Source organism: Heptranchias perlo, unplaced genomic scaffold (assembly GCF_035084215.1).
Source record: "Heptranchias perlo isolate sHepPer1 unplaced genomic scaffold, sHepPer1.hap1 HAP1_SCAFFOLD_320, whole genome shotgun sequence".
NCBI lineage: Eukaryota > Metazoa > Chordata > Chondrichthyes > Hexanchiformes > Hexanchidae > Heptranchias > Heptranchias perlo.
In genome coordinates this window covers 14,687-41,256 of record NW_027139332.1, presented here as the reverse complement: position 1 = coordinate 41,256, position 26,570 = coordinate 14,687, and the positions used below count along the sequence as shown (strand labels likewise).

General features: G+C 56.4%; 1 protein-coding gene across 1 annotated transcript in view; it reads right to left on the bottom strand.

Moving 5' to 3' along the window:
* The window catches only part of ephx5 (epoxide hydrolase 5), a gene marked incomplete at its 5' end in the record, with an annotated part of 223,986 nt that extends 198,883 nt beyond the window's left edge, over window positions 1-25,103 (bottom strand). The window contains one exon of the mRNA XM_067978582.1: window positions 24,974-25,103. Coding sequence (XP_067834683.1) covers window positions 24,974-25,103 — 130 coding nt within the window. The remainder of the gene's footprint in view (window positions 1-24,973) is intronic.
* Between the last annotated feature and the right edge of the window lie 1,467 nt (window positions 25,104-26,570).

The following is a 26,570-nucleotide window of genomic DNA, read 5'->3' as shown; positions in this document are numbered from 1 at the left end:
GTACCGACCCCTGTACCGACCCCTGTACCCACTCCTGTACCCACTCCTGTACCCACTCCTGTACCCACTCCTGTACCCACTCCTGTACCCACTCCTGTACCGACTCCTGCACCCACTCCTGTACCGACTCCTGTACCGACTCCTGTACCCACTCCTGTACCCACTCCTGTACCGACTCCTGTACCCACTCCTGTACCCACTCCTGTACACACTCCTGTACCGACCCCTGTACCCACTCCTGTACCCACTCCTGTACCCACTCCTGTACCGACTCCTGCACCGACTCCTGTACCCACTCCTGTACCCACTCCTGTACCCACTCCTGTACCGACTCCTGTACCTACTCCTGTACCGACCCCTGTACCTACTCCTGTACCGACTCCTGTACCCACTCCTGTACCGACTCCTGTACCCACTCCTGTACCGACTCCTGTACCGACTCCTGTACCGACTCCTGTACCCACTCCTGTACCCACTCCTGTACCGACTCCTGTACCGACTCCTGTACCTACTCCTGTACCCACTCCTGTACCGACTCCTGAACCGACTCCTGTACCGACTCCTGTACCCACTCCTGTACCGACTCCTGAACCGACTCCTGTACCTACTCCTGCACCGACTCCTGTACCCACTCCTGTACCTACTCCTGTACCGACCCCTGTCCCGACTCCAGTACCCACTCCTGTACCGACTCCTGTACCGACTCCTGTACTCACTCCTGTACCGACTCCAGTACCCACTCCTGTACCCACTCCTGTACCCACTCCTGTACCTACTCCTATACCGACCCCTGTCCCGACTCCAGTACCTACTCCTGTACCGACTCCTGTACCCACTCCTGTACCCACTCCTGTACCTACTCCTGTACCGACCCCTGTCCCGACTCCAGTACCCACTCCTGTACCTACTCCTGTACCGACTCCTGTACCGACTCCTGTACTCACTCCTGTCCCTACTCCTGCACCGACTCCTGTACCCACTCCTGTACCCACTCCTGTACCTACTCCTGTACCGACCCCTGTCCCGACTCCAGTACCCACTCCTGTACCGACTCCTGTACCGACTCCTGTACCCACTCCTGTACCCACTCCTGTACCCACTCCTGTACCTACTCCTGTACCGACTCCTGTACCCACTCCTGTACCCACTCCTGTACCGACTCCTGTACTCACTCCTGTACTCACTCCTGTACCCACTCCTGTACCGACTCCTGTACCGACTCCTGTACTCACTCCTGTACCCACTCCTGTACCTTCTCCTGTACTCACTCCTGTACCCACTCCTGTACCGACTCCTGTACTCACTCCTGTACCCACTCCTGTACCGACTCCTGTACCCACTCCTGTACCCACTCCTGTACTCACTCCTGTACCGACTCCTGTACCCACTCCTGTACCCACTCCTGTACCGACTCCTGTACCGACTCCTGTAATCACTCCTGTACCCACTCCTGTACCGACCCCTGTACCGACCCCTGTACCGACTCCTGTACCCACTCCTGTACCGACCCCTGTACCGACTCCTGTACCCACTCCTGTACCGACTCCTGTACCGACTCCTGTACCCACTCCTGTACCCACTCCTGTACCGACTCCTGTACCGACTCCTGTACCCACTCCTGTACCGACCCCTGTACCGACTCCTGTACCGACTCCTGTACCGACTCCTGTACCGACTCCTGTACTCACTCCTGTACCGACTCCTGTACCCACTCCTGTACCCACTCCTGTACCGACTCCTGTAACGACTCCTGTACCCACTCCTGTACCGACTCCTGTACCGACTCCTGTACCGACTCCTGTACTCACTCCTGTACCCACTCCTGTACCGACCCCTGTACCGACTCCTGTACCCACTCCTGTACCGACTCCTGTACCGACTCCTGTACCCACTCCTGTACCCACTCCTGTACCCACTCCTGTACCTTCTCCTGTACTCACTCCTGTACCCACTCCTGTACCGACTCCTGTACCCACTCCTGTACCGACTCCTGTACCTACTCCTGTACCCACTCCTGTACCCACTCCTGTACCGACTCCTGTACCGACTCCTGTACCTACTCCTGTACCCACTCCTGTCCCCACTCCTGTACCTACTCCTGTACCCACTCCTGTACCCACTCCTGTACCCACTCCTGTACCTACTCCTGTACCGACTCCTGTACCGACTCCTGTACCGACTCCTGTACCCACTCCTGTACCGACTCCTGTACCCACTCCTGTACCGACTCCTGTACCGACTCCTGTACCGACTCCTGTACCGACTCCTGTACCTGCTCCTGTACCGACTCCTGTACCCACTCCTGTACCGACTCCTGTACCGACCCCTGTACCCACTCCTGTACCGACTCCTGTACCGACTCCTGTACCGACTCCTGTACTCACTCCTGCACCTACTCCTGTACCGACTCCTGTACCTACTCCTGTACCCACTCCTGTACCGACTCCTGTACCCACTCCTGTACCCACTCCTGCACCGACTCCTGTACCCACTCCTGTACCCACTCCTGTACTCACTCCTGTACCCACTCCTGTACCCACTCCTGTACCCACTCCTGTACCTACTCCTGTACCCACTCCTGTACCGACTCCTGTACCCACTCCTGTACCGACTCCTGTACCCACTCCTGCACCGACTCCTGTACCCACTCCTGTACCCACTCCTGTACCGACTCCTGTACCCACTCCTGCACCGACTCCTGTACCGACTCCTGTACCCACTCCTGTACCCACTCCTGTACCGACTCCTGTACCCACTCCTGTACCCACTCCTGTACCCACTCCTACACCGACTCCTGTACCGACTCCTGTACCCACTCCTGTAGCCACTCCTGCACCGACTCCTGTACCCACTCCTGTACCCACTCCTGTACCGACTCCTGTACCCACTCCTGTACCGACTCCTGTACCCACTCCTGCACCGACTCCTGTACCCACTCCTGTACCCACTCCTGTACCCACTCCTGTACCCACTCCTGTACCGACTCCTGTACCCACTCCTGTACCGACTCCTGTACCTACTCCTGTACCGACTCCTGTACCTACTCCTGTACCGACTCCTGTACCCACTCCTACACCGACTCCTGTACCGACTCCTGTACCCACTCCTGTACCCACTCCTGCACCGACTCCTGTACCCACTCCTGTACCCACTCCTGTACCGACTCCTGTACCGACTCCTGTACCCACTCCTCTACCCACTCCTGTACCGACTCCTGTACCCACTCCTGTACCCACTCCTGTACCCACTCCTGTACCCACTCCTGCACCGACTCCTGTACCCACTCCTGTACCCACTCCTGTACCGACTCCTGTACCCACTCCTGTACCCACTCCTGTACCCACTCCTGCACCGACTCCTGTACCCACTCCTGTACCCACTCCTGCACCGACTCCTGTACCCACTCCTGTACCCACTCCTGTACCGACTCCTGTACCCACTCCTGCACCGACTCCTGTACCGACTCCTGTACCCACTCCTGTACCCACTCCTGTACCCACTCCTGTACCGACTCCTGTACCTACTGCTGTACCTACTCCTGTACCCACTCCTGTACCCACTCCTGCACCGACTCCTGTACCTACTCCTGTACCTGCTCCTGTACCCGCTCCTGTACCTACTACTGTACCCACTCCTGTACCGACTCCTGTACCCACTCCTGCACCGACTCCTGTACCCACTCCTGCACCTACTCCTGTACCCGCTCCTGTACCTACTCCTGTACCCACTCCTGTACCGACTCCTGTACCCACTCCTGTACCGACTCCTGTAGCCACTCCTGTACCGACTCCTGTACCCACTCCTGTACCCACTCCTGTACCGACCCCTGTACCCACTCCTGTACCCACTGCTGTACCCACTCCTGCACCGACTCCTGTACCCACTCCTGTACCGACTCCTGTACCCACACCTGTACCGACTCCTGTACCCACTCCTGTACCCACTACTGTACCGACTCCTGTACCCACTCCTGTACCCAATCCTGCACCCACTCCTGTACCGACTCCTGTACCTACTCCTGTACCCACTCCTGTACCGACTCCTGTACCCACTCCTGTACCGACTCCTGTACCCACTCCTGTACCGACTCCTGTACCGACTCCTGTACCGACTCCTGCACCGACTCCTGTACCCACTCCTGTACCGACTCCTGTACCCACTCCTGTACCCACTCCTGTACCTACTCCTGTACCGACCCCTGTACCCACTCCTGCACCGACTCCTGTACCCACTCCTGTACCCACTCCTGTACCGACTCCTGTACCCACTCCTGCACCGACTCCTGTACCGACTCCTGTACCCACTCCTGTACCAACTCCTGTAACCACTCCTGTACCCACTCCTGTACCGACTCCTGTACCTACTCCTGTACCTACTCCTGTACCCACTCCTGTACCCACTCCTGCACCGACTCCTGTACCTACTCCTGTACCTGCTCCTGTACCCGCTCCTGTACCTACTACTGTACCCACTCCTGTACCGACTCCTGTACCCACTCCTGCACCGACTCCTGTACCCACTCCTGCACCTACTCCTGTACCCGCTCCTGTACCTACTCCTGTACCCACTCCTGTACCGACTCCTGTACCCACTCCTGTACCGACTCCTGTACCCAATCCTGTACCGACTCCTGTACCCACTCCTGTACCCACTCCTGTACCGACCCCTGTACCCACTCCTGTACCCACTCCTGTACCCACTCCTGCACCGACTCCTGTACCCACTCCTGTACCGACTCCTGTACCCACTCCTGTACCGACTCCTGTACCCACTCCTGTACCCACTCCTGTACCGACTCCTGTACCCACTCCTGTACCCACTCCTGCACCCACTCCTGTACCGACTCCTGTACCTAATCCTGTACCCACTCCTGTACCGACTCCTGTACCCACTCCTGTACCGACTCCTGTACCCACTCCTGTACCCACTCCTGTACCCACTCCTGTACCGACTCCTGCACCGACTCCTGTACCCACTCCTGTACCGACTCCTGTACCCACTCCTGTACCCACTCCTGTACCCACTCTTGTACCCACTCCTGTACCCACTCCTGTACCCACTCCTGTACCGACTCCTGTACCCACTCCTGTACCCACTCCTGTACCGACTCCTGTACCCACTCCTGTACCCACTCCTGTACCGACTCCTGTACCCACTCCTGTACCCACTCCTGTACCGACTCCTGTACCGACTCCTGCACCCACTCCTGTCCCCACTCCTGTACCGACTCCTGTACCCACTCCTGTACCCACTCCTGTACCCACTCCTGTACCCACTCCTGTACCGACTCCTGTACCGACTCCTGTACCCACTCCTGTACCGACTCCTGTACCGGCTCCTGCACCGACTCCTGTACCCACTCCTGTACCGACCCCTGTACCCACTCCTGTACCTACTCCTGTACCTACTCCTGTACCCACTCCTGTACCGACCCCTGTTCCGACTCGTGTCCCCACTCCTGTACCCACTCCTGTACCTACTCCTGTACCGACTCCTGTACCCACTCCTGTACCGACTCCGGTACCGACTCCTGTCCCCACTCCTGTCCCCACTCCTGTACCCACTCCTGTACCGACTCCTGTACCCACTCCTGTACCCACTCCTGTACCCACTCCTGTATCCACTCCTGTACCTACTCCTGTACCAACCCCTGTTCCGACTCGTGTCCCCACTCCTGTACCCACTCCTGTACCCACTCCTGTACCCACTCCTGTACCGACTCCTGTACCCACTCCTGTACCCACCCCTGTACCGACTCCTGTACCGACTCCTGTACCCACTCCTGTACCGACTCCTGTACCCACTCCTGTACCGACTCCTGTACCCACTCCTGCACCTACTCCTGTACCGACTCCTGTACCCACTCCTGTACCGACTCCTGTACCCACTCCTGTACCCACTCCTGTACCCACTCCTGTACCCACTCCTGTACCTACTCCTGTACCCACTCCTGTACCCACTCCTGTACCGACTCCTGTACCGACTCCTGTAACCACTCCTGTACCGACGCCTGTACCCACTCCTGTACCCACTCCTGTACCGACTCCTGTACCCACTCCTGTACCCACTCCTGTACCGACTCCTGTACCCACTCCTGTACCGACTCCTGTACCCACTCCTGTACCCACTCCTGTACCCACTCCTGTACCCACTCCTGTACCGACTCCTGTACCGACTCCTGTACCCACTCCTGTACCCACTCCTGTACCGACTCCTGTACCCACTCCTGTACCCACTCCTGTACCGACTCCTGTACCCACTCCTGTACCCACTCCTGTACCCACTCCTGTACCCACTCCTGCACCGACGCCTGTACCCACTCCTGTACCCACTCCTGTACCCACTCCTGTACCGACCCCTGTACCCACTCCTGTACCCACTCCTGTACCGACTCCTGTACCCACTCCTGTACCGACTCCTGTACCTACTCCTGTACCCACTCCTGTACCCACTCCTGTACCCACTCCTGTACCGACCCCTGTACCCACTCCTGTACCCACTCCTGTACCGACTCCTGCACCGACTCCAGTACCCACTCCTGTACCCACTACTGTACCCACTCCTGTACCTACTCCTGTACCCACTCCTGTACCCACTCCTGTACCGACCCCTGTACCAACCCCTGTACCCACTCCTGTACCCACTCCTGTACCGACCCCTGTACCTACTCCTGTACCCACTCCTGTACCCACTCCTGTACCGACCCCTGTACCCACTCCTGTACCCACTCCTGTACCCACTCCTGTACCCACTCCTGTACCAACCCCTGTACCGACTCCTGTACCCACTCCTGTCCCCACTCCTGTCCCCACTCCTGTACCCACTCCTGTACCGTCTCCTGTACCGACTCCTGTACCCACTCCTGTCCCCACTCCTGTACCGACTCCTGTACCCACTCCTGTACCGACTCCTGTACCGACTCCTGTACCCACTCCTGTCCCCACTTCTGTCCCCACTCCTGTACCCACTCCTGTACCCACTCCTGTACCGACTCCTGTACCCACTCCTGTCCCCACTCCTGTACCCACTCCTGTACCGACTCCTGTACCGACTCCTGTACCCACTCCTGTACCCACTCCTGTACCGACTCCTGTACCGACTCCTGTACCCACTCCTGTCCCCACTCCTGTACCCACTCCTGTACCGACTCCTGTACCTACTCCTGTACCGACTCCTGTACCTACTCCTGTACCGACTCCTGTACCGACTCCTGTACCCACTCCTGTACCCACTCCTGCACCTACTCCTGTACCGACTCCTGTACCTACTCCTGTACCTACTCCTGTACCCACTCCTGTACCCACTCCTGTACCGACTCCTGTACCGACTCCTGCACCCACTCCTGTCCCCACTCCTGTACCGACTCCTGTACCGACTCCTGTACCCACTCCTGTACCTACTCCTGTACCCACTCCTGTACCGACTCCTGTACCCACTCCTGTACCTACTCCTGTACCTAGTCCTGTACCCACTCCTGTACCCACTCCTGTACCGACTCCTGTACCGACCCCTGTACCTACTCCTGTACCGACTCCTGTACCCACTCCTGTACCGACTCCTGTACCTACTCCTGTACCCACTCCTGTACCGACTCCTGTACCTACTCATGTACCTACTCCTGTACCTACTCCTGTACCGACTCCTGTACCTACTCCTGTACCGACTCCTGTACCGACTCCTGTACCGACTCCTGTACCCACTCCTGTGCCGACTCCTGTACCCACTCCTGTACCTACTCCTGTACCGACTCCTGTACCTACTCCTGTACCGACTCCTGTACCGACTCCTGTAACGACTCCTGTACCGACTCCTGTACCCACTCCTGTACCCACTCCTGTACCGACTCCTGTGCCGACTCCTGTACCGACTCCTGTACCGACTCCTGTACCTACTCCTGTACCGACTCCTGTACCGACTCCTGTACCGACTCCTGTACCTACTCCTGTACCGACTCCTGTACCGACTCCTGCACCCACTCCTGTACCGACTCCTGTGCCGACTCCTGTACCCACTCCTGTCCCCACTCCTGTACCCACTCCTGTACCGACTCCTGTACCTACTCCTGTACCGACTCCTGTACCTACTCCTGTACCGACTCCTGTACCGACTCCTGTACCCACTCCTGTACCCACTCCTGCACCTACTCCTGTACCGACTCCTGTACCTACTCCTGTACCTACTCCTGTACCCACTCCTGTACCCACTCCTGTACCGACTCCTGTACCGACTCCTGCACCCACTCCTGTCCCCACTCCTGTACCGACTCCTGTACCGACTCCTGTACCCACTCCTGTACCTACTCCTGTACCCACTCCTGTACCGACTCCTGTACCCACTCCTGTACCTACTCCTGTACCTAGTCCTGTACCCACTCCTGTACCCACTCCTGTACCGACTCCTGTACCGACCCCTGTACCTACTCCTGTACCGACTCCTGTACCCACTCCTGTACCGACTCCTGTACCTACTCCTGTACCCACTCCTGTACCGACTCCTGTACCTACTCATGTACCTACTCCTGTACCTACTCCTGTACCGACTCCTGTACCTACTCCTGTACCGACTCCTGTACCGACTCCTGTACCGACTCCTGTACCCACTCCTGTGCCGACTCCTGTACCCACTCCTGTACCTACTCCTGTACCGACTCCTGTACCTACTCCTGTACCGACTCCTGTACCGACTCCTGTAACGACTCCTGTACCGACTCCTGTACCCACTCCTGTACCCACTCCTGTACCGACTCCTGTGCCGACTCCTGTACCGACTCCTGTACCGACTCCTGTACCGACTCCTGTACCGACTCCTGTACCGACTCCTGTACCTACTCCTGTACCGACTCCTGTACCGACTCCTGCACCCACTCCTGTACCCACTCCTGTACCGACTCCTGCACCGACTCCTGTACCTACTCCTGTACCCACTCCTGTACCGACCCCTGTACCGACTCCTGTACCGACTCCTGTACCGACTCCTGCACCCACTCCTGTACCCACTCCTGTACCGACTCCTGTACCGACCCCTGTACCGACTCCTGTACCCACTCCTGCACCGACTCCTGTACCGACTCCTGTACCGACTCCTGTACCGACTCCTGAACCTACTCCTGTACCCACTCCTGTACCTACTCCTGTACCGACTCCTGTTCCGACTCCTGTACCGACTCCTGTACCTACTCCTGTACCCACTCCTGTACCTACTCCTGTACCGACTCCTGTACCGACTCCTGTACCTACTCCTGTACCCACTCCTGTACCTACTCCTGTACCGACTCCTGTACCGACTCCTGTACCCACTCCTGTACCCACTCCTGCACCGACTCCTGTACCTACTCCTGTACCCACTCCTGTACCCACTCCTGTACCCACTCCTGCACCGACTCCTGTCCCCACTCCTGTACCGACTCCTGTACCTACTCCTGTACCCACTCCTGTACCCACTCCTGTACCTACTCCTGTACCTACTCCTGTACCTACTCCTGTACCTACTCCTGCACCGACTCCTGTCCCCACTCCTGTACCGACTCCTGTACCGACTCCTGTACCGACTCCTGTACCTACTCCTGTACCCACTCCTGTACCGACCCCTGTACCGACTCCTGTACCGACTCCTGTACCTACTCCTGTACCCACTCCTGCACCGACTCCTGTCCCCACTCCTGTACCGACTCCTGTACCGACTCCTGTACCGACTCCTGTACCTACTCCTGTACCCACTCCTGTACCGACCCCTGTACCGACTCCTGTACCGACTCCTGTACCTACTCCTGTACCTACTCCTGTACCCACTCCTGCACCGACTGCTGTCCCCACTCCTGTACCGACTCCTGTACCGACTCCTGTACCGACTCCTGTACCTACTCCTGTACCCACTCCTGTACCGACTCCTGTACCGACTCCTGTACCCACTCCTGTACCGACCCCTGTACCGACTCCTGTACCCACTCCTGCACCGACTCCTGTACCCACTCCTGTACCGACTCCTGTACCGACTCCTGTACCCACTCCTGTACCTACTCCTGTACCCACTCCTGTACCCACTCCTGTACCCACTCCAGTACCGACTCCTGTACCGACTCCTGTACCCACTCCTGTACCGACCGCTGTACCCACTCCAGTACCGACGCCTGTACCTACTCCTGCACCGACTCCTGTACCTACTCCTGTACCGACTCCTGTACCCACTCCTGTACCCACTCCTGTACCCACTCCTGTACCCACTCCTGTACCGACCCCTGTACCGACTCCTGTACCCACTCCTGCACCGACTCCTGTACCGACTCCTGTACCCACTCCTGTACCCACTCCTGCACCGAATCCTGTACCTACTCCTGTACCCACTCCTGTACCCACTCCTGTACCGACTCCTGTACCGACTCCTGTACCCACTCCTGTACCGACTCCTGTACCCACTCCTGTACCGACTCCTGTACCCACTCCTGTACCTACTCCTGTACCCACTCCTGTACCCACTCCTGTACCGACTCCTGTACCCACTCCTGTACCCACTCCTGTACCCACTCCTGTACCGACTCCTGTACCCACTCCTGTACCCACTCCTGTACCGACTCCTGCACCGACTCCTGTACCCACTCCTGTACCGACTCCTGTACCCACTCCTGTACCGACTCATGTACCGACTCCTGTACCCACTCCTGTACCTACTCCTGTACCGACTCCTGTACCGACTCCTGTACCCACTCCTGTACCCACTCCTGTACCGACTCCTGTACCCACTCCTGTACCCACTCCTGTACCGACTCCTGTACCCACTCCTGTACCCACTCCTGTACCCACTCCTGTACCTACTCCTGTACCCACTCCTGTACCTACTCCTGTACCGACTCCTGTACCCACTCCTGTACCGACTCCTGTACCCACTCCTGTACCCACTCCTGTACCGACTCCTGTACCTACTCCTGTACCGACTCCTGTACCGACTCCTGTACCCACTCCTGTACCGACTCCTGTACCGACTCCTGTACCGACTCCTGTACCCACTCCTGTACCGACTCCTGTACCTACTCCTGTACCCACTCCTGTACCTACTCCTGTACCGACTCCTGTACCGACTCCTGTACCGACTCCTGTACCCACTCCTGTACCCACTCCTGTACCCACTCCTGTACCGACTCCTGTACCGACTCCTGTACCGACTCCTGTCCCCACTCCTGTACCCACTCCTGTACCCACTCCTGTACCGACTCCTGCACCGACTCCTGTACCCACTCCTGTACCCACTCCTGTACCGACTCCTGTACCGACTCCTGTCCCCACTCCTGTACCCACTCCTGTACCGACTCCTGCACCGACTCCTGTACCGACTCCTGTACCTACTCCTGTACCCACTCCTGTACCCACTCCTGTACCGACTCCTGTACCGACTCCTGTCCCCACTCCTGTACCGACTCCTGTACCGACTCCTGTACCTACTCCTGTACCGACTCTTGTACCCACTCCTGTACCTACTCCTGTACCCACTCCTGTACCGACTCCTGTACCCACTCCTGTACCGACTCCTGTACCGACTCCTGTACCGACTCTTGTACCCACTCCTGTACCTACTCCTGTACCCACTCCTGTACCGACTCCTGTACCGACTCCTGTACCGACTCCTGTACCCACTCCTGTACCGACTCCTGTACCGACTCCTGTACCTACTCCTGTACCGACTCCTGTACCCACTCCTGTACCCACTCCTGTACCGACTCCTGTACCCACTCCTGTACCCACTCCTGTACCCACTCCTGTACCTACTCCTGTACCCACTCCTGTACCGACTCATGTACCCACTCCTGTACCCACTCCTGTACCCACTCCTGTACCTACTCCTGTACCCACTCCTGTACCGACTCCTGTACCGACTCCTGTCCCCACTCCTGTACCCACTCCTGTACCCACTCCTGTACCGACTCCTGTACCCACTCCTGTACCGACTCCTGTACCCACTCCTGTACCCACTCCTGTACCGACTCCTGTACCGACTCCTGTACCCACTCCTGTACCCACTCCTGTACCGACTCCTGCACCGACTCCTGTACCGACTCCTGTGCCTACTCCTGTACCCACTCCTGTACCCACTCCTGTACCGACTCCTGTACCTACTCCTGTACCGACTCCTGTACCCACTCCTGTACCGACTCCTGTACCGACTCCTGTACCTACTCCTGTACCTACTCCTGTACCGACTCCTGTACCGACTCCTGTACCCACTCCTGTACCGACTCCTGTACCCACTCCTGTACCGACTCCTGTACCCACTCCTGTACCGACTCCTGTACCGACTCCTGTACCCACTCCTGTACCGACTCCTGTACCCACTCCTGTACCTACTCCTGTACCTACTCCTGTACCTACTCCTGTACCGACTCCTGTACCGACTCCTGTACCGACTCCTGTACCCACTCCTGTACCGACTCCTGTACCTACTCCTGTACCGACTCCTGTACCGACTCCTGTACCCACTCCTGTACCGACTCCTGTACCCACTCCTGTACCTACTCCTGTACCTTCTCCTGTACCGACTCCTGTACCGACTCCTGTACCCACTCCTGTACCGACTCCTGTACCCACTCCTGTACCGACTCCTGTACCCACTCCTGTACCTACTCCTGTACCCACTCCTGTACCCACTCCTGTACCGACTCCTGTACCTACTCCTGTACCGACTCCTGTCCCGACTCCTGTACCCACTCCTGTACCGACTCCTGTACCGACTCCTGTACCGACTCATGTACCCACTCCTGTACCGACTCCTGTACCTACTCCTGTACCTACTCCTGTACCGACTCCTGTACCGACTCCTGTACCGACTCCTGTACCCACTCCTGTACCGACTCCTGTACCTACTCCTGTACCCACTCCTGTACCCACTCCTGTACCGACTCCTGTACCGACTCCTGTACCTACTCCTGTACCGACTCCTGTCCCCACTCCTGTACCCACTCCTGTACCCACTCCTGTACCCACTCCTGTACCGACTCCTGTCCCCACTCCTGTACCCACTCCTGTACCCACTCCTGTACCGACTCCTGCACCGACTCCTGTCCCCACTCCTGTACCCACTCCTGTACCCACTCCTGTACCCACTCCTGTACCGACTCCTGTACCGACTCCTGTCCCCACTCCTGTACCCACTCCTGTACCCACTCCTGTACCCACTCCTGTACCGACTCCTGCACCGACTCCTGTACCGACTTCTGTACCTACTCCTGTACCCACTCCTGTACCCACTCCTGTACCGACTCCTGTACCGACTCCTGTCCCCACTCCTGTACCGACTCCTGTACCCACTCCTGTACCGACTCCTGCACCGACTCCTGTACCGACTCCTGTACCGACTCCTGTACCGACTCCTGTCCCCACTCCTGTACCTACTCCTGTACCCACTCCTGTACCGACTCCTGTACCCACTCCTGTACCGACTCCTGTACCGACTCCTGTACCGACTCTTGTACCCACTCCTGTACCTACTCCTGTACCCACTCCTGTACCGACTCCTGTACCGACTCCTGTACCTACTCCTGTACCGACTCTTGTACCCACTCCTGTACCTACTCCTGTACCCACTCCTGTACCGACTCCTGTACCCACTCCTGTACCGACTCCTGTACCGACTCCTGTACCGACTCTTGTACCCACTCCTGTACCTACTCCTGTACCCACTCCTGTACCGACTCCTGTACCGACTCCTGTACCGACTCCTGTACCCACTCCTGTACCGACTCCTGTACCGACTCCTGTACCTACTCCTGTACCGACTCCTGTACCCACTCCTGTACCCACTCCTGTACCGACTCCTGTACCCACTCCTGTACCCACTCCTGTACCCACTCCTGTACCTACTCCTGTACCCACTCCTGTACCGACTCATGTACCCACTCCTGTACCCACTCCTGTACCCACTCCTGTACCTACTCCTGTACCCACTCCTGTACCGACTCCTGTACCGACTCCTGTCCCCACTCCTGTACCCACTCCTGTACCCACTCCTGTACCCACTCCTGTACCGACTCCTGTACCCACTCCTGTACCGACTCCTGTACCCACTCCTGTACCCACTCCTGTACCCACTCCTGTACCGACTCCTGCACCGACTCCTGTACCCACTCCTGTACCCACTCCTGTACCCACTCCTGTACCGACTCCTGTACCTACTCCTGTACCGACTCCTGTACCGACTCCTGTACCCACTCCTGTACCCACTCCTGTACCGACTCCTGTACCCACTCCTGTACCCACTCCTGTACCCACTCCTGTACCGACTCCTGTACCGACTCCTGTCCCCACTCCTGTACCCACTCCTGTCCCCACTCCTGTACCCACTCCTGTACCTACTCCTGTACCCACTCCTGTACCGACTCCTGTACCCACTCCTGTACCCACTCCTGTACCCACTCCTGTACCGACTCCTGTACCCACTCCTGTACCCACTCCTGTACCCACTCCTGTACCGACTCCTGTCCCCACTCCTGTACCCACTCCTGTACACACTCCTGTACCCACTCCTGTACCCACTCCTGTACCGACTCCTGCACCTACTCCTGTACCCACTCCTGTACCGACTCCTGTACCGACTCCTGTACCGACTCCTGTACCCACTCCTGTACCGACTCCTGTACCGACTCCTGTACCCACTCCTGTACCCACTCCTGTACCGACTCCTGTACCCACTCCTGTACCCACTCCTGTACCCACTCCTGTACCCACTCCTGTACCCACTCCTGTACCGACCCCTGTACCCACTCCTGTACCCACTCCTGTAGGGACTCCTGTACCGACTCCTCTACCCACTCCTGTACCCACTCCTGTACACACTCCTGTACCGACACCTGTACCGACTCCTGTACCCACTCCTGTACCGGCTCCTGTACCGACTCCTGTACCGACTCCTGTACCCACTCCTGTACCGACTCCTGTACCGACTCCTGTACCCACTCCTGTACCGACTCCTGTACCGATCCCTGTACCGACTCCTGTACCCACTCCTGTACCCACTCCTGTACCGACTCCTGTACCCACTCCTGTACCGACTCCTGTACCGACTCCTGTACCCACTCCTGTACCCACTCCTGTACCGACCCCTGTACCCACTCCTGTACCCACTCCTGTACCTACTCCTGTACCGACTCCTGTACCGACTCCTGTACCGACTCCTGTACCGACTCCTGTACCCACTCCTGTACCCACTCCTGTACCGACTCCTGTACCCACTCCTGTACCGACTCCTGTACCCACTCCTGTACCCACTCCTGTACCCACTCCTGTACCGACCCCTGTACCCACTCCTGTACCCACTCCTGTACCGACTCCTGTACCGACTCCTGTACCCACTCCTGTACCCACTCCTGTACCCACTCCTGTACCGACTCCTGTACCGACTCCTGTACCGACTCCTGTACCCACTCCTGTACCTATTCCTGTACCCACTCCTGTACCCACTCCTGTACCCACTCCTGTACCCACTCCTGTACCCACTCCTGTACCGACTCCTGTACCCACTCCTGTACCCACTCCTGCACCGACTCCTGTACCCACTCCTGTACCCACTCCTGTACCGACCCCTGTGCCCACTCCTGTACCCACTCCTGTACCCACTCCTGTACCTACTCCTGTACCCACTCCTGTACCGACTCCTGTACCCACTCCTGTACCCACTCCTGTATCGACTCCTGTACCCACTCCTGTACCGACTCCTGTACCCACTCCTGCACCGACTCCTGTACCGACTCCTGTACCCACTCCTGTACCTACTCCTGTACCCACTCCTGTACCCACTCCTGTACCGACTCCTGTACCGACTCCTGTACCGACTCCTGTACCTACTCCTGTCCCGACTCCTGTACCGACTCCTGTACCGACTCCTGCACCTACTCCTGTACCCACTCCTGTACCGACTCCTGTACCGACTCCTGTACCCACTCCTGTACCTACTCCTGTACCTACTCCTGTACCGACTCCTGTACCTACTCCTGTACCGACTCCTGTACCGACTCCTGTACCCACTCCTGTACCTACTCCTGTACCTACTCCTGTACCGACTCCTGTACCTACTCCTGTACCCACTCCTGTACCTACTCCTGTACCTACTCCTGTACCGACTCCTGTACCTACTCCTGTACCGACTCCTGTACCCACTCCTGTACCCACTCCTGTACCCACTCCTGTACCTACTCCTGTACCTACTCCTGTACCGACTCCTGTACCTACTCCTGTACCCACTCCTGTACCGACTCCTGTACCTACTCCTGTACCTACTCCTGTACCCACTCCTGTACCGACTCCTGTACCCACTCCTGTACCCACTCCTGTACCCACTCCTGTACCGACCCGTGTCCCGACTCCTGTACCGACTCCTGTACCGACTCCTGTACCGACTCCTGTACCCACTCCTGTACCCACTCCTGCACCGACTCCTGCACCGACTCCTGTACCGACTCCTGTACCGACTCCTGTACCCACTCCTGTACCCACTCCTGTACCGACTCCTGTACCGACTCCTGTACCGACTCCTCTACCCACTCCTGTACCGACTCCTGTACCCACTCCTGTACCCACTCCTGTACCTACTCCTGTACCCACTCCTGTACCCACTCCTGTACCCACTCCTGTACCTACTCCTGTACCTACTCCTGTACCGACTCCTGTACCGACTCCTGTACCCACTCCTGTACCGACTCCTGTACCGACTCCTGTACCCACTCCTGTACCGACTCCTGTACCCACTCCTGTACCTACTCCTGTACCCACTCCTGTACCCACTCCTGTACCTACTCCTGTACCGACTCGTGTACACACTCCTGTACCCACTCCTGTACCGACTCCTGTACCCACTCCTGTACCTACTCCTGTACCCACTCCTGTACCTACTCCTGTACCGACTCCTGTACCGACTCCTGTACTCACTCCTGTACCCACTCCTGTACCGACTCCTGTACCCACTCCTGTACCCACTCCTGTACCGACTCCTGTACCCACTCCTGTACCGACTCCTGTACCCACTCCTGTACCCACTCCTGTACCCACTCCTGTACCTACTCCTGTACCGACTCCTGTACCGACTCCTGTACCCACTCCTGTACCTACTCCTGTACCGACTCCTGTACCGACTCCTGTACCCACTCCTGTACCTACTCCTGTACCCACTCCTGTACCCACTCCTGTACCTACTCCTGTACCTACTCCTGTACCGACTCCTGTACCGACTCCTGTACCCACTCCTGTACCGACTCCTGTACCCACTCCTGTACCCACTCCTGTACCGACTCCTGTACCGACTCCTGTACCGACTCCTGTACCGACTCCTGTACCCACTCCTGTACCCACTCCTGTACCGACTCCTGTACCGACTCCTGTACCCACTCCTGTACCCACTCCTGTACCCACTCCTGTACCGACTCCTGTACCGACTCCTGTACCCACTCCTGTACCGACCCCTGTACCGACTCCTGTACCCACTACTGTACCTACTCCTGTACCGACTCCTGTACCGACTCCTGTACCGACTCCTGTACCTACTCCTGAACCGACTCCTGTACCCACTCCTGTACCGACTCCTGTACCTACTCCTGCACCGACTCCTGTACCCACTCCTGTACCCACTCCTGTACCGACTCCTGTACCTACTCCTGTACCCACTCCTGTACCGACTCCTGTACCGACTCCTGTACCTACTCCTGTACCGACTCCTGTACCCACTCCTGTACCTACTCCTGTACCCACTCCTGTACCCACTCCTGTACCCACTCCTGTACACACTCCTGTACCCACTCCTGTACCTACTCCTGTACCCACTCCTGTACCCACTCCTGTACCCACTCCTGTACCTACTCCTGTACCCACTCCTGTACCCACTCCTGTACCCACTCCTGTACCTACTCCTGTACCCACTCCTGTACCCACTCCTGTACCGACTCCTGTACCCACTCCTGTACCTACTCCTGTACCGACTCCTGTACCCACTCCTGTACCCACTCCTGTACCCACTCCTGTACCGACTCCTGTACCTACTCCTGTACCCACTCCTGTACCCACTCCTGCACCCACTCCTGTACCGACTCCTGTACCCACTCCTGTACCGACTCCTGTACCTACTCCTGTACCCACTCCTGTACCGACTCCTGTACCCACTCCTGTACCTACTCCTGTACCCACTCCTGTACCCACTCCTGTACCCACTCCTGTACCGACTCCTGCACCTACTCCTGTACCGACTCCTGTACCCACTCCTGCACCTACTCCTGTACCGACTCCTGTACCCACTCCTGTACCGACTCCTGTACCCACTCCTGTACCCACTCCTGTACCCACTCCTGTACCGACTCCTGCACCTACTCCTGTACCGACTCCTGTACCCACTCCTGCACCTACTCCTGTACCCACTCCTGTACCCACTCCTGTACCGACTCCTGTACCTACTCCTGTACTCACTCCTGTACCCACTCCTGTACCGACCCCTGTACCGACTCCTGTACCTACTCCTGTACCGACTCCTGTACCTACTCCTGTACCGACTCCTGTACCTACTCCTGTACTCACTCCTGTACCCACTCCTGTACCGACCCCTGTACCGACTCCTGCACCTACTCCTGTACCGACTCCTGTACCCACTCCTGCACCTACTCCTGTACCCACTCCTGTACCCACTCCTGTACCGACTCCTGTACCTACTCCTGTACTCACTCCTGTACCCACTCCTGTACCGACCCCTGTACCGACTCCTGTACCTACTCCTGCACCTACTCCTGTACCCACTCCTGTACCGACTCCTGTACCTACTCCTGTACCGACTCCTGTACCTACTCCTGTACCGACTCCTGTACCGACTCCTGTACCCACTCCTGTACCGACTCCTGTACCGACTTCTGTACCCACTCCTGTACCGACTCCTGTACCTACTCCTGTACCGACTCCTGTACCGACTCCTGTACCCACTCCTGTACCCACTCCTGTACCGACTCCTGTACCCACTCCTGTACCGACCCCTGTACCCACTCCTGTACCCACTCCTGTACCGACTCCTGTACCCACTCCTGTACCCACTCCTGTACCGACTCCTGTACCCACTCCTGTACCGACCCCTGTACCCACTCCTGTACCGACTCCTGTACCCACTCCTGTACCGACTCCTGTACCCACTCCTGTACCCACTCCTGTACCCACTCCTGTACCGACTCCTGTACCTACTCCTGTACCGACTCCTGCACCCACTCCTGTACCGACTCCTGTACCCACTCCTGTACCCACTCCTGTACCCACTCCTGTACCGACTCCTGTACCCACTCCTGTACCGACTCCTGTACCTACTCCTGTACCGACTCCTGTACACACTCCTGTACCCACTCCTGTACCCACTCCTGTACCGACTCCTGTACCGACTCCTGTACCGACCCCTGTACCCACTCCTGTACCCACTCCTGTGCACAACCCCCTCCCCCACACACAACCCCTCCCCCACACACAACCCCTCCCCCACACACAACCCCTCCCCCAACCCCCTCCCCCATACACAACCCCTCCCCCAATTCAGCATGCTTGGTTTCATTGGTCAGAACATTGAATGCAGGAGTTGGGATGTCTTGTTGAAGTTGCACAGGGCATTGGTGAGGCCACACTTGGAATACTGTGTACAGTTCTGGTCACCCTATTATAGAAAGGATATTATTAAACTAGAAAGAGTGCAGAAAAGATTTACTAGGATGCTACCGGGACTTGATGGTTTGACTTATAGGGAGAGGTTGGATAGACTGGGACTTTTTTCCCTGGAGAGTAGGAGGTTAAGGGGTGATCTTATAGAAGTCTATAAAATAATGAGGGGCACAGATAAGGTAGATAGTCAAAATCTTTTCCCAAAGGTAGAGGAGTCTATAACGAGGGGGCATAGATTTAAGGTGAGAGGGGAGAGATACAAAAGGGTCCAGAGGGGCAATTTTTTCACTCAAAGGGTGGTGAGTGTCTGGAACGAGCTGCCAGAGGCAGTAGTAGAGGCGGGTACAATTTTGTCTTTTAAAAAGCATTTGGACAGTTACATGGGTAAGATGGGTATGGAGGGATATGGGCCAAGTGCAGGCAATTGGGACTAGCTTAGTGGTATAAACTGGGCGACATGGACATGTTGGGCCGAAGGGCCTGTTTCCATGTTGTAACTTCTATGATTCTATGATTCTATGATCCTCCCATCCCCCACCCCTCCCCAATACCCATCCCATTCCCATCCCCCACCCCTCCCCAATACCCATCCACCACCCCCTCCCCATCCCCCACCCCTCCCCATCCCCCACCCCTCCCCAATCCCCATCCCCTCCCCAATACCCATCCCATCCCCATCTCCCACCCCTCCCCAATACCCATCCACCACACCCTCACCATCCCCCATCGCTCCCATCCCCCACCCCTCCCCAATACTCATCCACCGCCCCATCCCCATCCCCCACCCCTCCCCAATACCCATCCACCACACCCTCACCATCCCCCATCGCTCCCATCCCCCACCCCTCCCCAATCCCCACACCTCCCCATCCCCAATCCCCACCACTACCCAAACCCCACACCTCCCCTCCCCAATTCCCACCCCTCCCATCCTCCACCACTACCCAATACCCATCCAGTACCCCCTCCCCAATCCCCACCCCTCCCCATTCCCCATCCGCATCCGCTCCCTAATTTCCGCCCCTCCCCAATTCCCAACCCCTTCTAATGCCCCACCAAAACCCACTCCCGACACAACTGACTCCCTCTCTCCCATCACTCCCCTCTCCCCCAACACCTCCACCATCATCTCCAATCCCCCCACCACTCCCCCTCCCCCTCCCCACCCAATCCCTTCACCCCCACTCCCCCCTCCTCAAACAGTCCCCCTTTCCACCACATCCCTGCCCACCCCTCCCCCTTCCCAACCGACTCCTCCCCCAACACTCCCCCTCCTCACCCCATCCCTTCCCCCCCACTGCCCCCTCCCCAACCCATCCCTTCCCCCCAACTCCCCCACTGCCCCCTCCGCTCTTCACCCCATCCCTTCCCCCCACCGCATCCTTCCCCTCCCCCATCACTCCCCCTCCCCAACCCATCCCTCCCCCACTCCCCCCTCTCCTCCCCAATCAGTCCCCCTTCACACCCCATCCCTTCCCCACTCCTAACACTCCCCCCTCCCAACATAGAAACATCGAAAATAGGTGCAGGACTAGGCCATTCGGCCCTTCGAGCCTGCTCTGCCATTCAATATGATCATGGCTGATCCTCTATCTCAATACCATATTCCTGCTCTCTCCCCATACCCCTTGATTCCTTTTGTGTCTAGAAATCTATATCTCCTTCTTAAATACATTCAGTGACTTAGCCTCCACAGCCTTCTGCAGTAGAGAATTCCACAGGTTCACCACCCTCTGAGGGAAGAAATTTCTCCTCATCTCAGTCCTAAATGTCCTATCCCGTATCCTGAGACTGTGACCCCTTGCTCGAGACCCCCCAAGCCAGGGGAAACATCTGGTCTGTCCAGCCCTGTCAGAATTTTATATGTTTCAATGAGATCCCCTCTCATTCTTCTAAACTCGAGTGAATACAGGCCGAGTCGACCCAATCTCTCCTCATATGACAGTCCTGCCATCCCAGGGATCAATCTGGTGAACCTTCGCTGCACTCCCTCTATGGCAGGTATATCCTTTCTTAGGTAAGAAGACCAAAACTGCACACAATACTCCAGGTGTGGTCTCACCAAGACCCTGTATAACTGCAAGGAGTCTTACAACACCAGGTTATAGTCCTGATGTGGAGATGCCGGTGATGGACTGGGGTTGACAATTGTAAACAATTTTACAACACCAAGTTATAGTCCAGCAATTTTATTTTAAATTCACAAGCTTTCGGAGCTTTGATCCTTCGTCAGGTGAGTGTGAGATTCCATAAAGGTGCAGCATATAGTCAGAGAACAATGCCTGGTGACTGTATATGCTGCACCTTTATGGAATCCCACACTCACCTGACGAAGGAGGTAAGCTCCGAAAGCTTGTGATTTCAAATAAAACTGTTGGACTCTTACCTGGTGTTGTAAGACTCCTTACATTTGTCCACCCCAGTCCATCACCAGCATCTCCACATCCTGTATAACTGCAGTAAGACATCCTTGCTCCTATACTCAAATCCTCTTGCAATGAAGGCCAACATACTATTTGCCTTCCTAACTGCTTGCTGCACCTGCATGTTTGCTTTCTGTGACTGGTGTACAAGGCCACCCAGGTCCCTTTGTACATCAACATTTCCCAATCTGTCAACATTTAAATAATACTCTGCCTTTCTGTTTTTCCTTCTGAAGTGGATAACTTCACATTTATCCACATTATACTGCATCTGCCATGTATTTACCCACTCACTCAACTTGTCTAAATCGCCTTGAAGCCTCTTTGCATCCTTCGCACAACTCACGATCCCACCCAGTTTTGTGTCGTCTGCAAATTTGGAAATATTACATTTGGTTCCCTTATTCAAATTATTGATTTATATTGTGAATAGCTGGGGCCCAAGCATTGATCCCTGCGGTACACCACTAGTCACTGCCTGCCACCCCAAAAAAGACCCATTTTTTCCTATTCTTTGTTTCCTGTTTGTTAACCAATTTTCAATCCATGCCAGTATATTACCCCCAATCCCATGTGCTTTAATTTTGCACACTAACCTCTTATGTGGGACTTTATCAAAGGCCTTCTGAAAATCCAAATAAATCACATTCACTGGTTCTCCCTTATCTATTTTACCAGTTACATCCTCAAAAATCTGCAGTCGGTTTGTCAAACATGATTTCCCTTTCATAAATCCATGTTGACTTTGTCTAATGCCGTTGATATTTTCTAAGTGTCCTGTTATCACATCCTTTATAATAGACTCTAGCATTTTCCTACGACTGATGTTAGGCTAACTGGTCTGTAGTTCCCTGTTTTCTCTCTCCCTTTTTTAAATAGTGGGGTTACATTTGCCACCCTCCAAACTGCAGGAACTGTTCCATAATCTATAGAATTTTGGAAGATGACAACTAATGCATCTACTATTTCCATGGCTACCTCTTTTAGTACTCTGGGATGCAGATTATCAAGCCCTGGGGATTTATCAGCTTTCAGTCCCATTAATTTCTCCAGCATTTTTTTTACTAATACTAATTTCCTTTAATTCCTCCTTCTCACTAGTCCCTTGGTTCCCTAGCATTTCTGGGAAGTTATTTGTGTCCTCTTCCGTGAAGACAGAACCAAAGTATTTGCTTGTTCCCCATTATAAATTCTCCCGTTTCTGACTGTAAGGGACCTTCATTTGTCTTCACTAATCTTTCTCTTTTTACATACTTGTAGAAGCTTTTACAGTTCACTTTTATGTTCCTTGCAAGTTTACTCTCATACTCTATTTTTCCCCTCTTAATCAATCTCTTGGTCCTTTTTTGCTGAATTCTAAACTGCTCCCAGACCTCAGGCTTGCTACTTTTTCTGGCAACTTTATATGACTCCCCTTTGGATCTAATACTATCCTTCATTTCTTTTGTTAGCCACGGTTGAGCCACATTTCCATTTGTGTTTTTGCGCCAGAAAGGAATGTATAATTGTTGCAATTCATGCATTCGTTCCTTAAATGTTAGCCATTGCCTATCCACCGTCATGCCTTTTAATGAAGCTTCCCAATCTATCATAGCCAACTCACTCCTCATACCATCGTAGTTTCCTTTGTTTAGATTTAGGACCCTAGTTTCAGATTGGACGACTTCACTGTCCATCTCAATGAAGAATTCTTATCATGTTATGGTCACTCTTCCCTAAAGGACCCTGCATTAACATTATTAATTAACCCCTTCTCATTGCACAATACCAATCTAGGATAGCCTGTTCCCTGGTTGGCTCCTCAACGTACTGGTCTAAAAAAACCATCTCATACACACTCCAGGAATTCGTCCTCCACGGTATTACTGCTAATTTGGTTTGGCCAGTCTATATGTAGATTAAAGTCACCCATGATTACTGTCGTACCCTTGTTACATGCATCTCTAATTTCCTGTTTGATCCCTATCCCCTACATTACCACTACCGTTTAGAGGCCTATAGACAACTCCAGTCAGTGTTTTCTGCCCCTTGGTGCTCCTTAACTCCACCCAAACTGATTCTTCATCCTGATTTTCTGAGCCAATATCCTTTCTCACTATTGCTCTGATTTCATCCTTTACTAACAATGCCACCCCCACCTCCTTTTCCTTTTTGCCTGTCCTTCCTAATTAAATACCCTCGGATATTCAGCTCCCAGCCTTGGTCACCCTGCAGCCATGTCTCTGTAATTGCTATATCATATCCATTTACATCTATTTGCGCTGTTAATTCATCTACCTTATTACGAATGCTTCGTGCATTCAGATACACTGCCTTTAGATTTGTCTTTTTAACATTTTTAGACATCTTAACATTTTTTTGTACTCTGGCCCTATTTGTTTTATGACCATTTTTTCTTACCCGGACCCTATTTGTTAGTGCACTCTTTTGTTTGTACGTTCTGTCCCTTCCTGACAGAAACAGCCCATCCCATCCTATCCCTCCCGCCTCACTCCCCTACAACCCCCCATCACTCCCCTCCTCTCCATCACATTGCCCCCCCACCCATCATCCCTACCTATCTCCCCTCCCCCACTGCTCCCCCTCTCCCTCCACATCCCTTCCCCCGTCCCCTCCCCTTCCCCCCTCCCCTCCCCTTCCCCCTCCCCTCCACATCCCTTCCCCCGTCCCCTCCCCTTCCCCCTCCCCCTCCACATCCCTTCCCCCTCCCCCTCCACATCCCTTCCCCCTCACCTCCCCTTCCCCTCCCCTTCTCCCTCCCCCTCCACATCCGTTCCCCCCCCACATCCGTTCCCTCCTCCCCCTCCGTTCCCCCTCCCCCTCCGTTCCCCCCTCCCCCTCCGTTCCCCCCTCCCCCTCCCCCTATCCCCCATGGTGTTGTTGACGTGCTTTTTCCCCACTTACTCAGGCTTCATCTGAGCCATGTTGGTGGCGATCAGCCCTCCCCAGTCTCCCCCCTGCAGGTAGAAATGGTCAAACCCCAAACGCTGCATCAGTTTGGAGAAAACCCGGGCGGCAGCGACGGAGGTAAATCCTGAAACAATCAAACATCAGAGTTACTGCACATCCCCACCGTCCCTCAAAATCACATCCCCCCGCCCTCCCAGCCCAACCCATCCCATCCCCCCTCCACACCATCCCATCCCCCCCTCCACACCATCCCATCCCCCCTCCACACCATCCCATCCCCCCCCACACCATCCCATCCCCCCCTCCACACATCCCATCCCCCCCTCCACACCATCCCATCCCCCCCTCCACACCATCCCATCCCCCCTCCACACCATCCCATCCCCCCCTCCACACCATCCCATCCCCCCCTCCACACCATCCCATCCCCCCTCCACACCATCCCATCCCCCCCTCCACACCATCCCATCCCCCCCTCCACACCATCCCATCCCCCCTCCACACCATCCCATCCCCCCCTCCACACCATCCCATCCCCCCCTCCACAACCATCCCATCCCCCCCTCCACACCATCCCATCCCCCCTCCACACCATCCCATCCCCCCCTCCACACCATCCCATCCCCCCCTCCACACCATCCCATCCCCCCCTCCACACCATCCCATCCCCCCCTCCACACCATCCCATCCCCCCCTCCACACCATCCCATCCCCCCCTCCACACCATCCCATCCCCCCTCCACACCATCCCATCCCCCCTCCACACCATCCCATCCCCCCCCTCCACACCATCCCATCCCCCCCCTCCACACCATCCCATCCCCCCCTCCACACCATCCCATCCCCCCTCCACACCATCCCATCCCCCCCTCCACACCATCCCATCCCCCTCCACACCATCCCATCCCCCCCTCCACACCATCCCATCCCCCCTCCACACCATCCCATCCCATCCCCCCTCCACACCATCCCATCCCCCCCTCCACACCATCCCATCCCCCCCTCCACACCATCCCATCCCCCCCTCCACACCATCCCATCCCCCCTCCACACCATCCCATCCCCCCTCCACACCATCCCATCCCCCCCCTCCACACCATCCCATCCCCCCCTCCACACCATCCCATCCCCCCTCCACAACCATCCCATCCCCCCCTCCACACCATCCCATCCCCCCTCCACACCATCCCATCCCCCCCTCCACACCATCCCATCCCCCCCTCCACACCATCCCATCCCCCCTCCACACCATCCCATCCCCCCCTCCACACCATCCCATCCCCCCCTCCACACCATCCCATCCCCCCCTCCACACCATCCCATCCCCCCCTCCACACCATCCCATCCCCCCCCTCCACACCATCCCATCCCCCCCCTCCACACCATCCCATCCCCCCTCCACACCATCCCATCCCCCCTCCACACCATCACCATCCCCCCCTCCACACCATCCCATCCCCCTCCACACCATCCCCCCCTCCACACCATCCCATCCCCCCCTCCACACCATCCCATCCCCCCCCTCCACACCATCCCATCCCCCCTCCACACCATCCCATCCCATCCCCCCCTCCACACCATCCCATCCCCC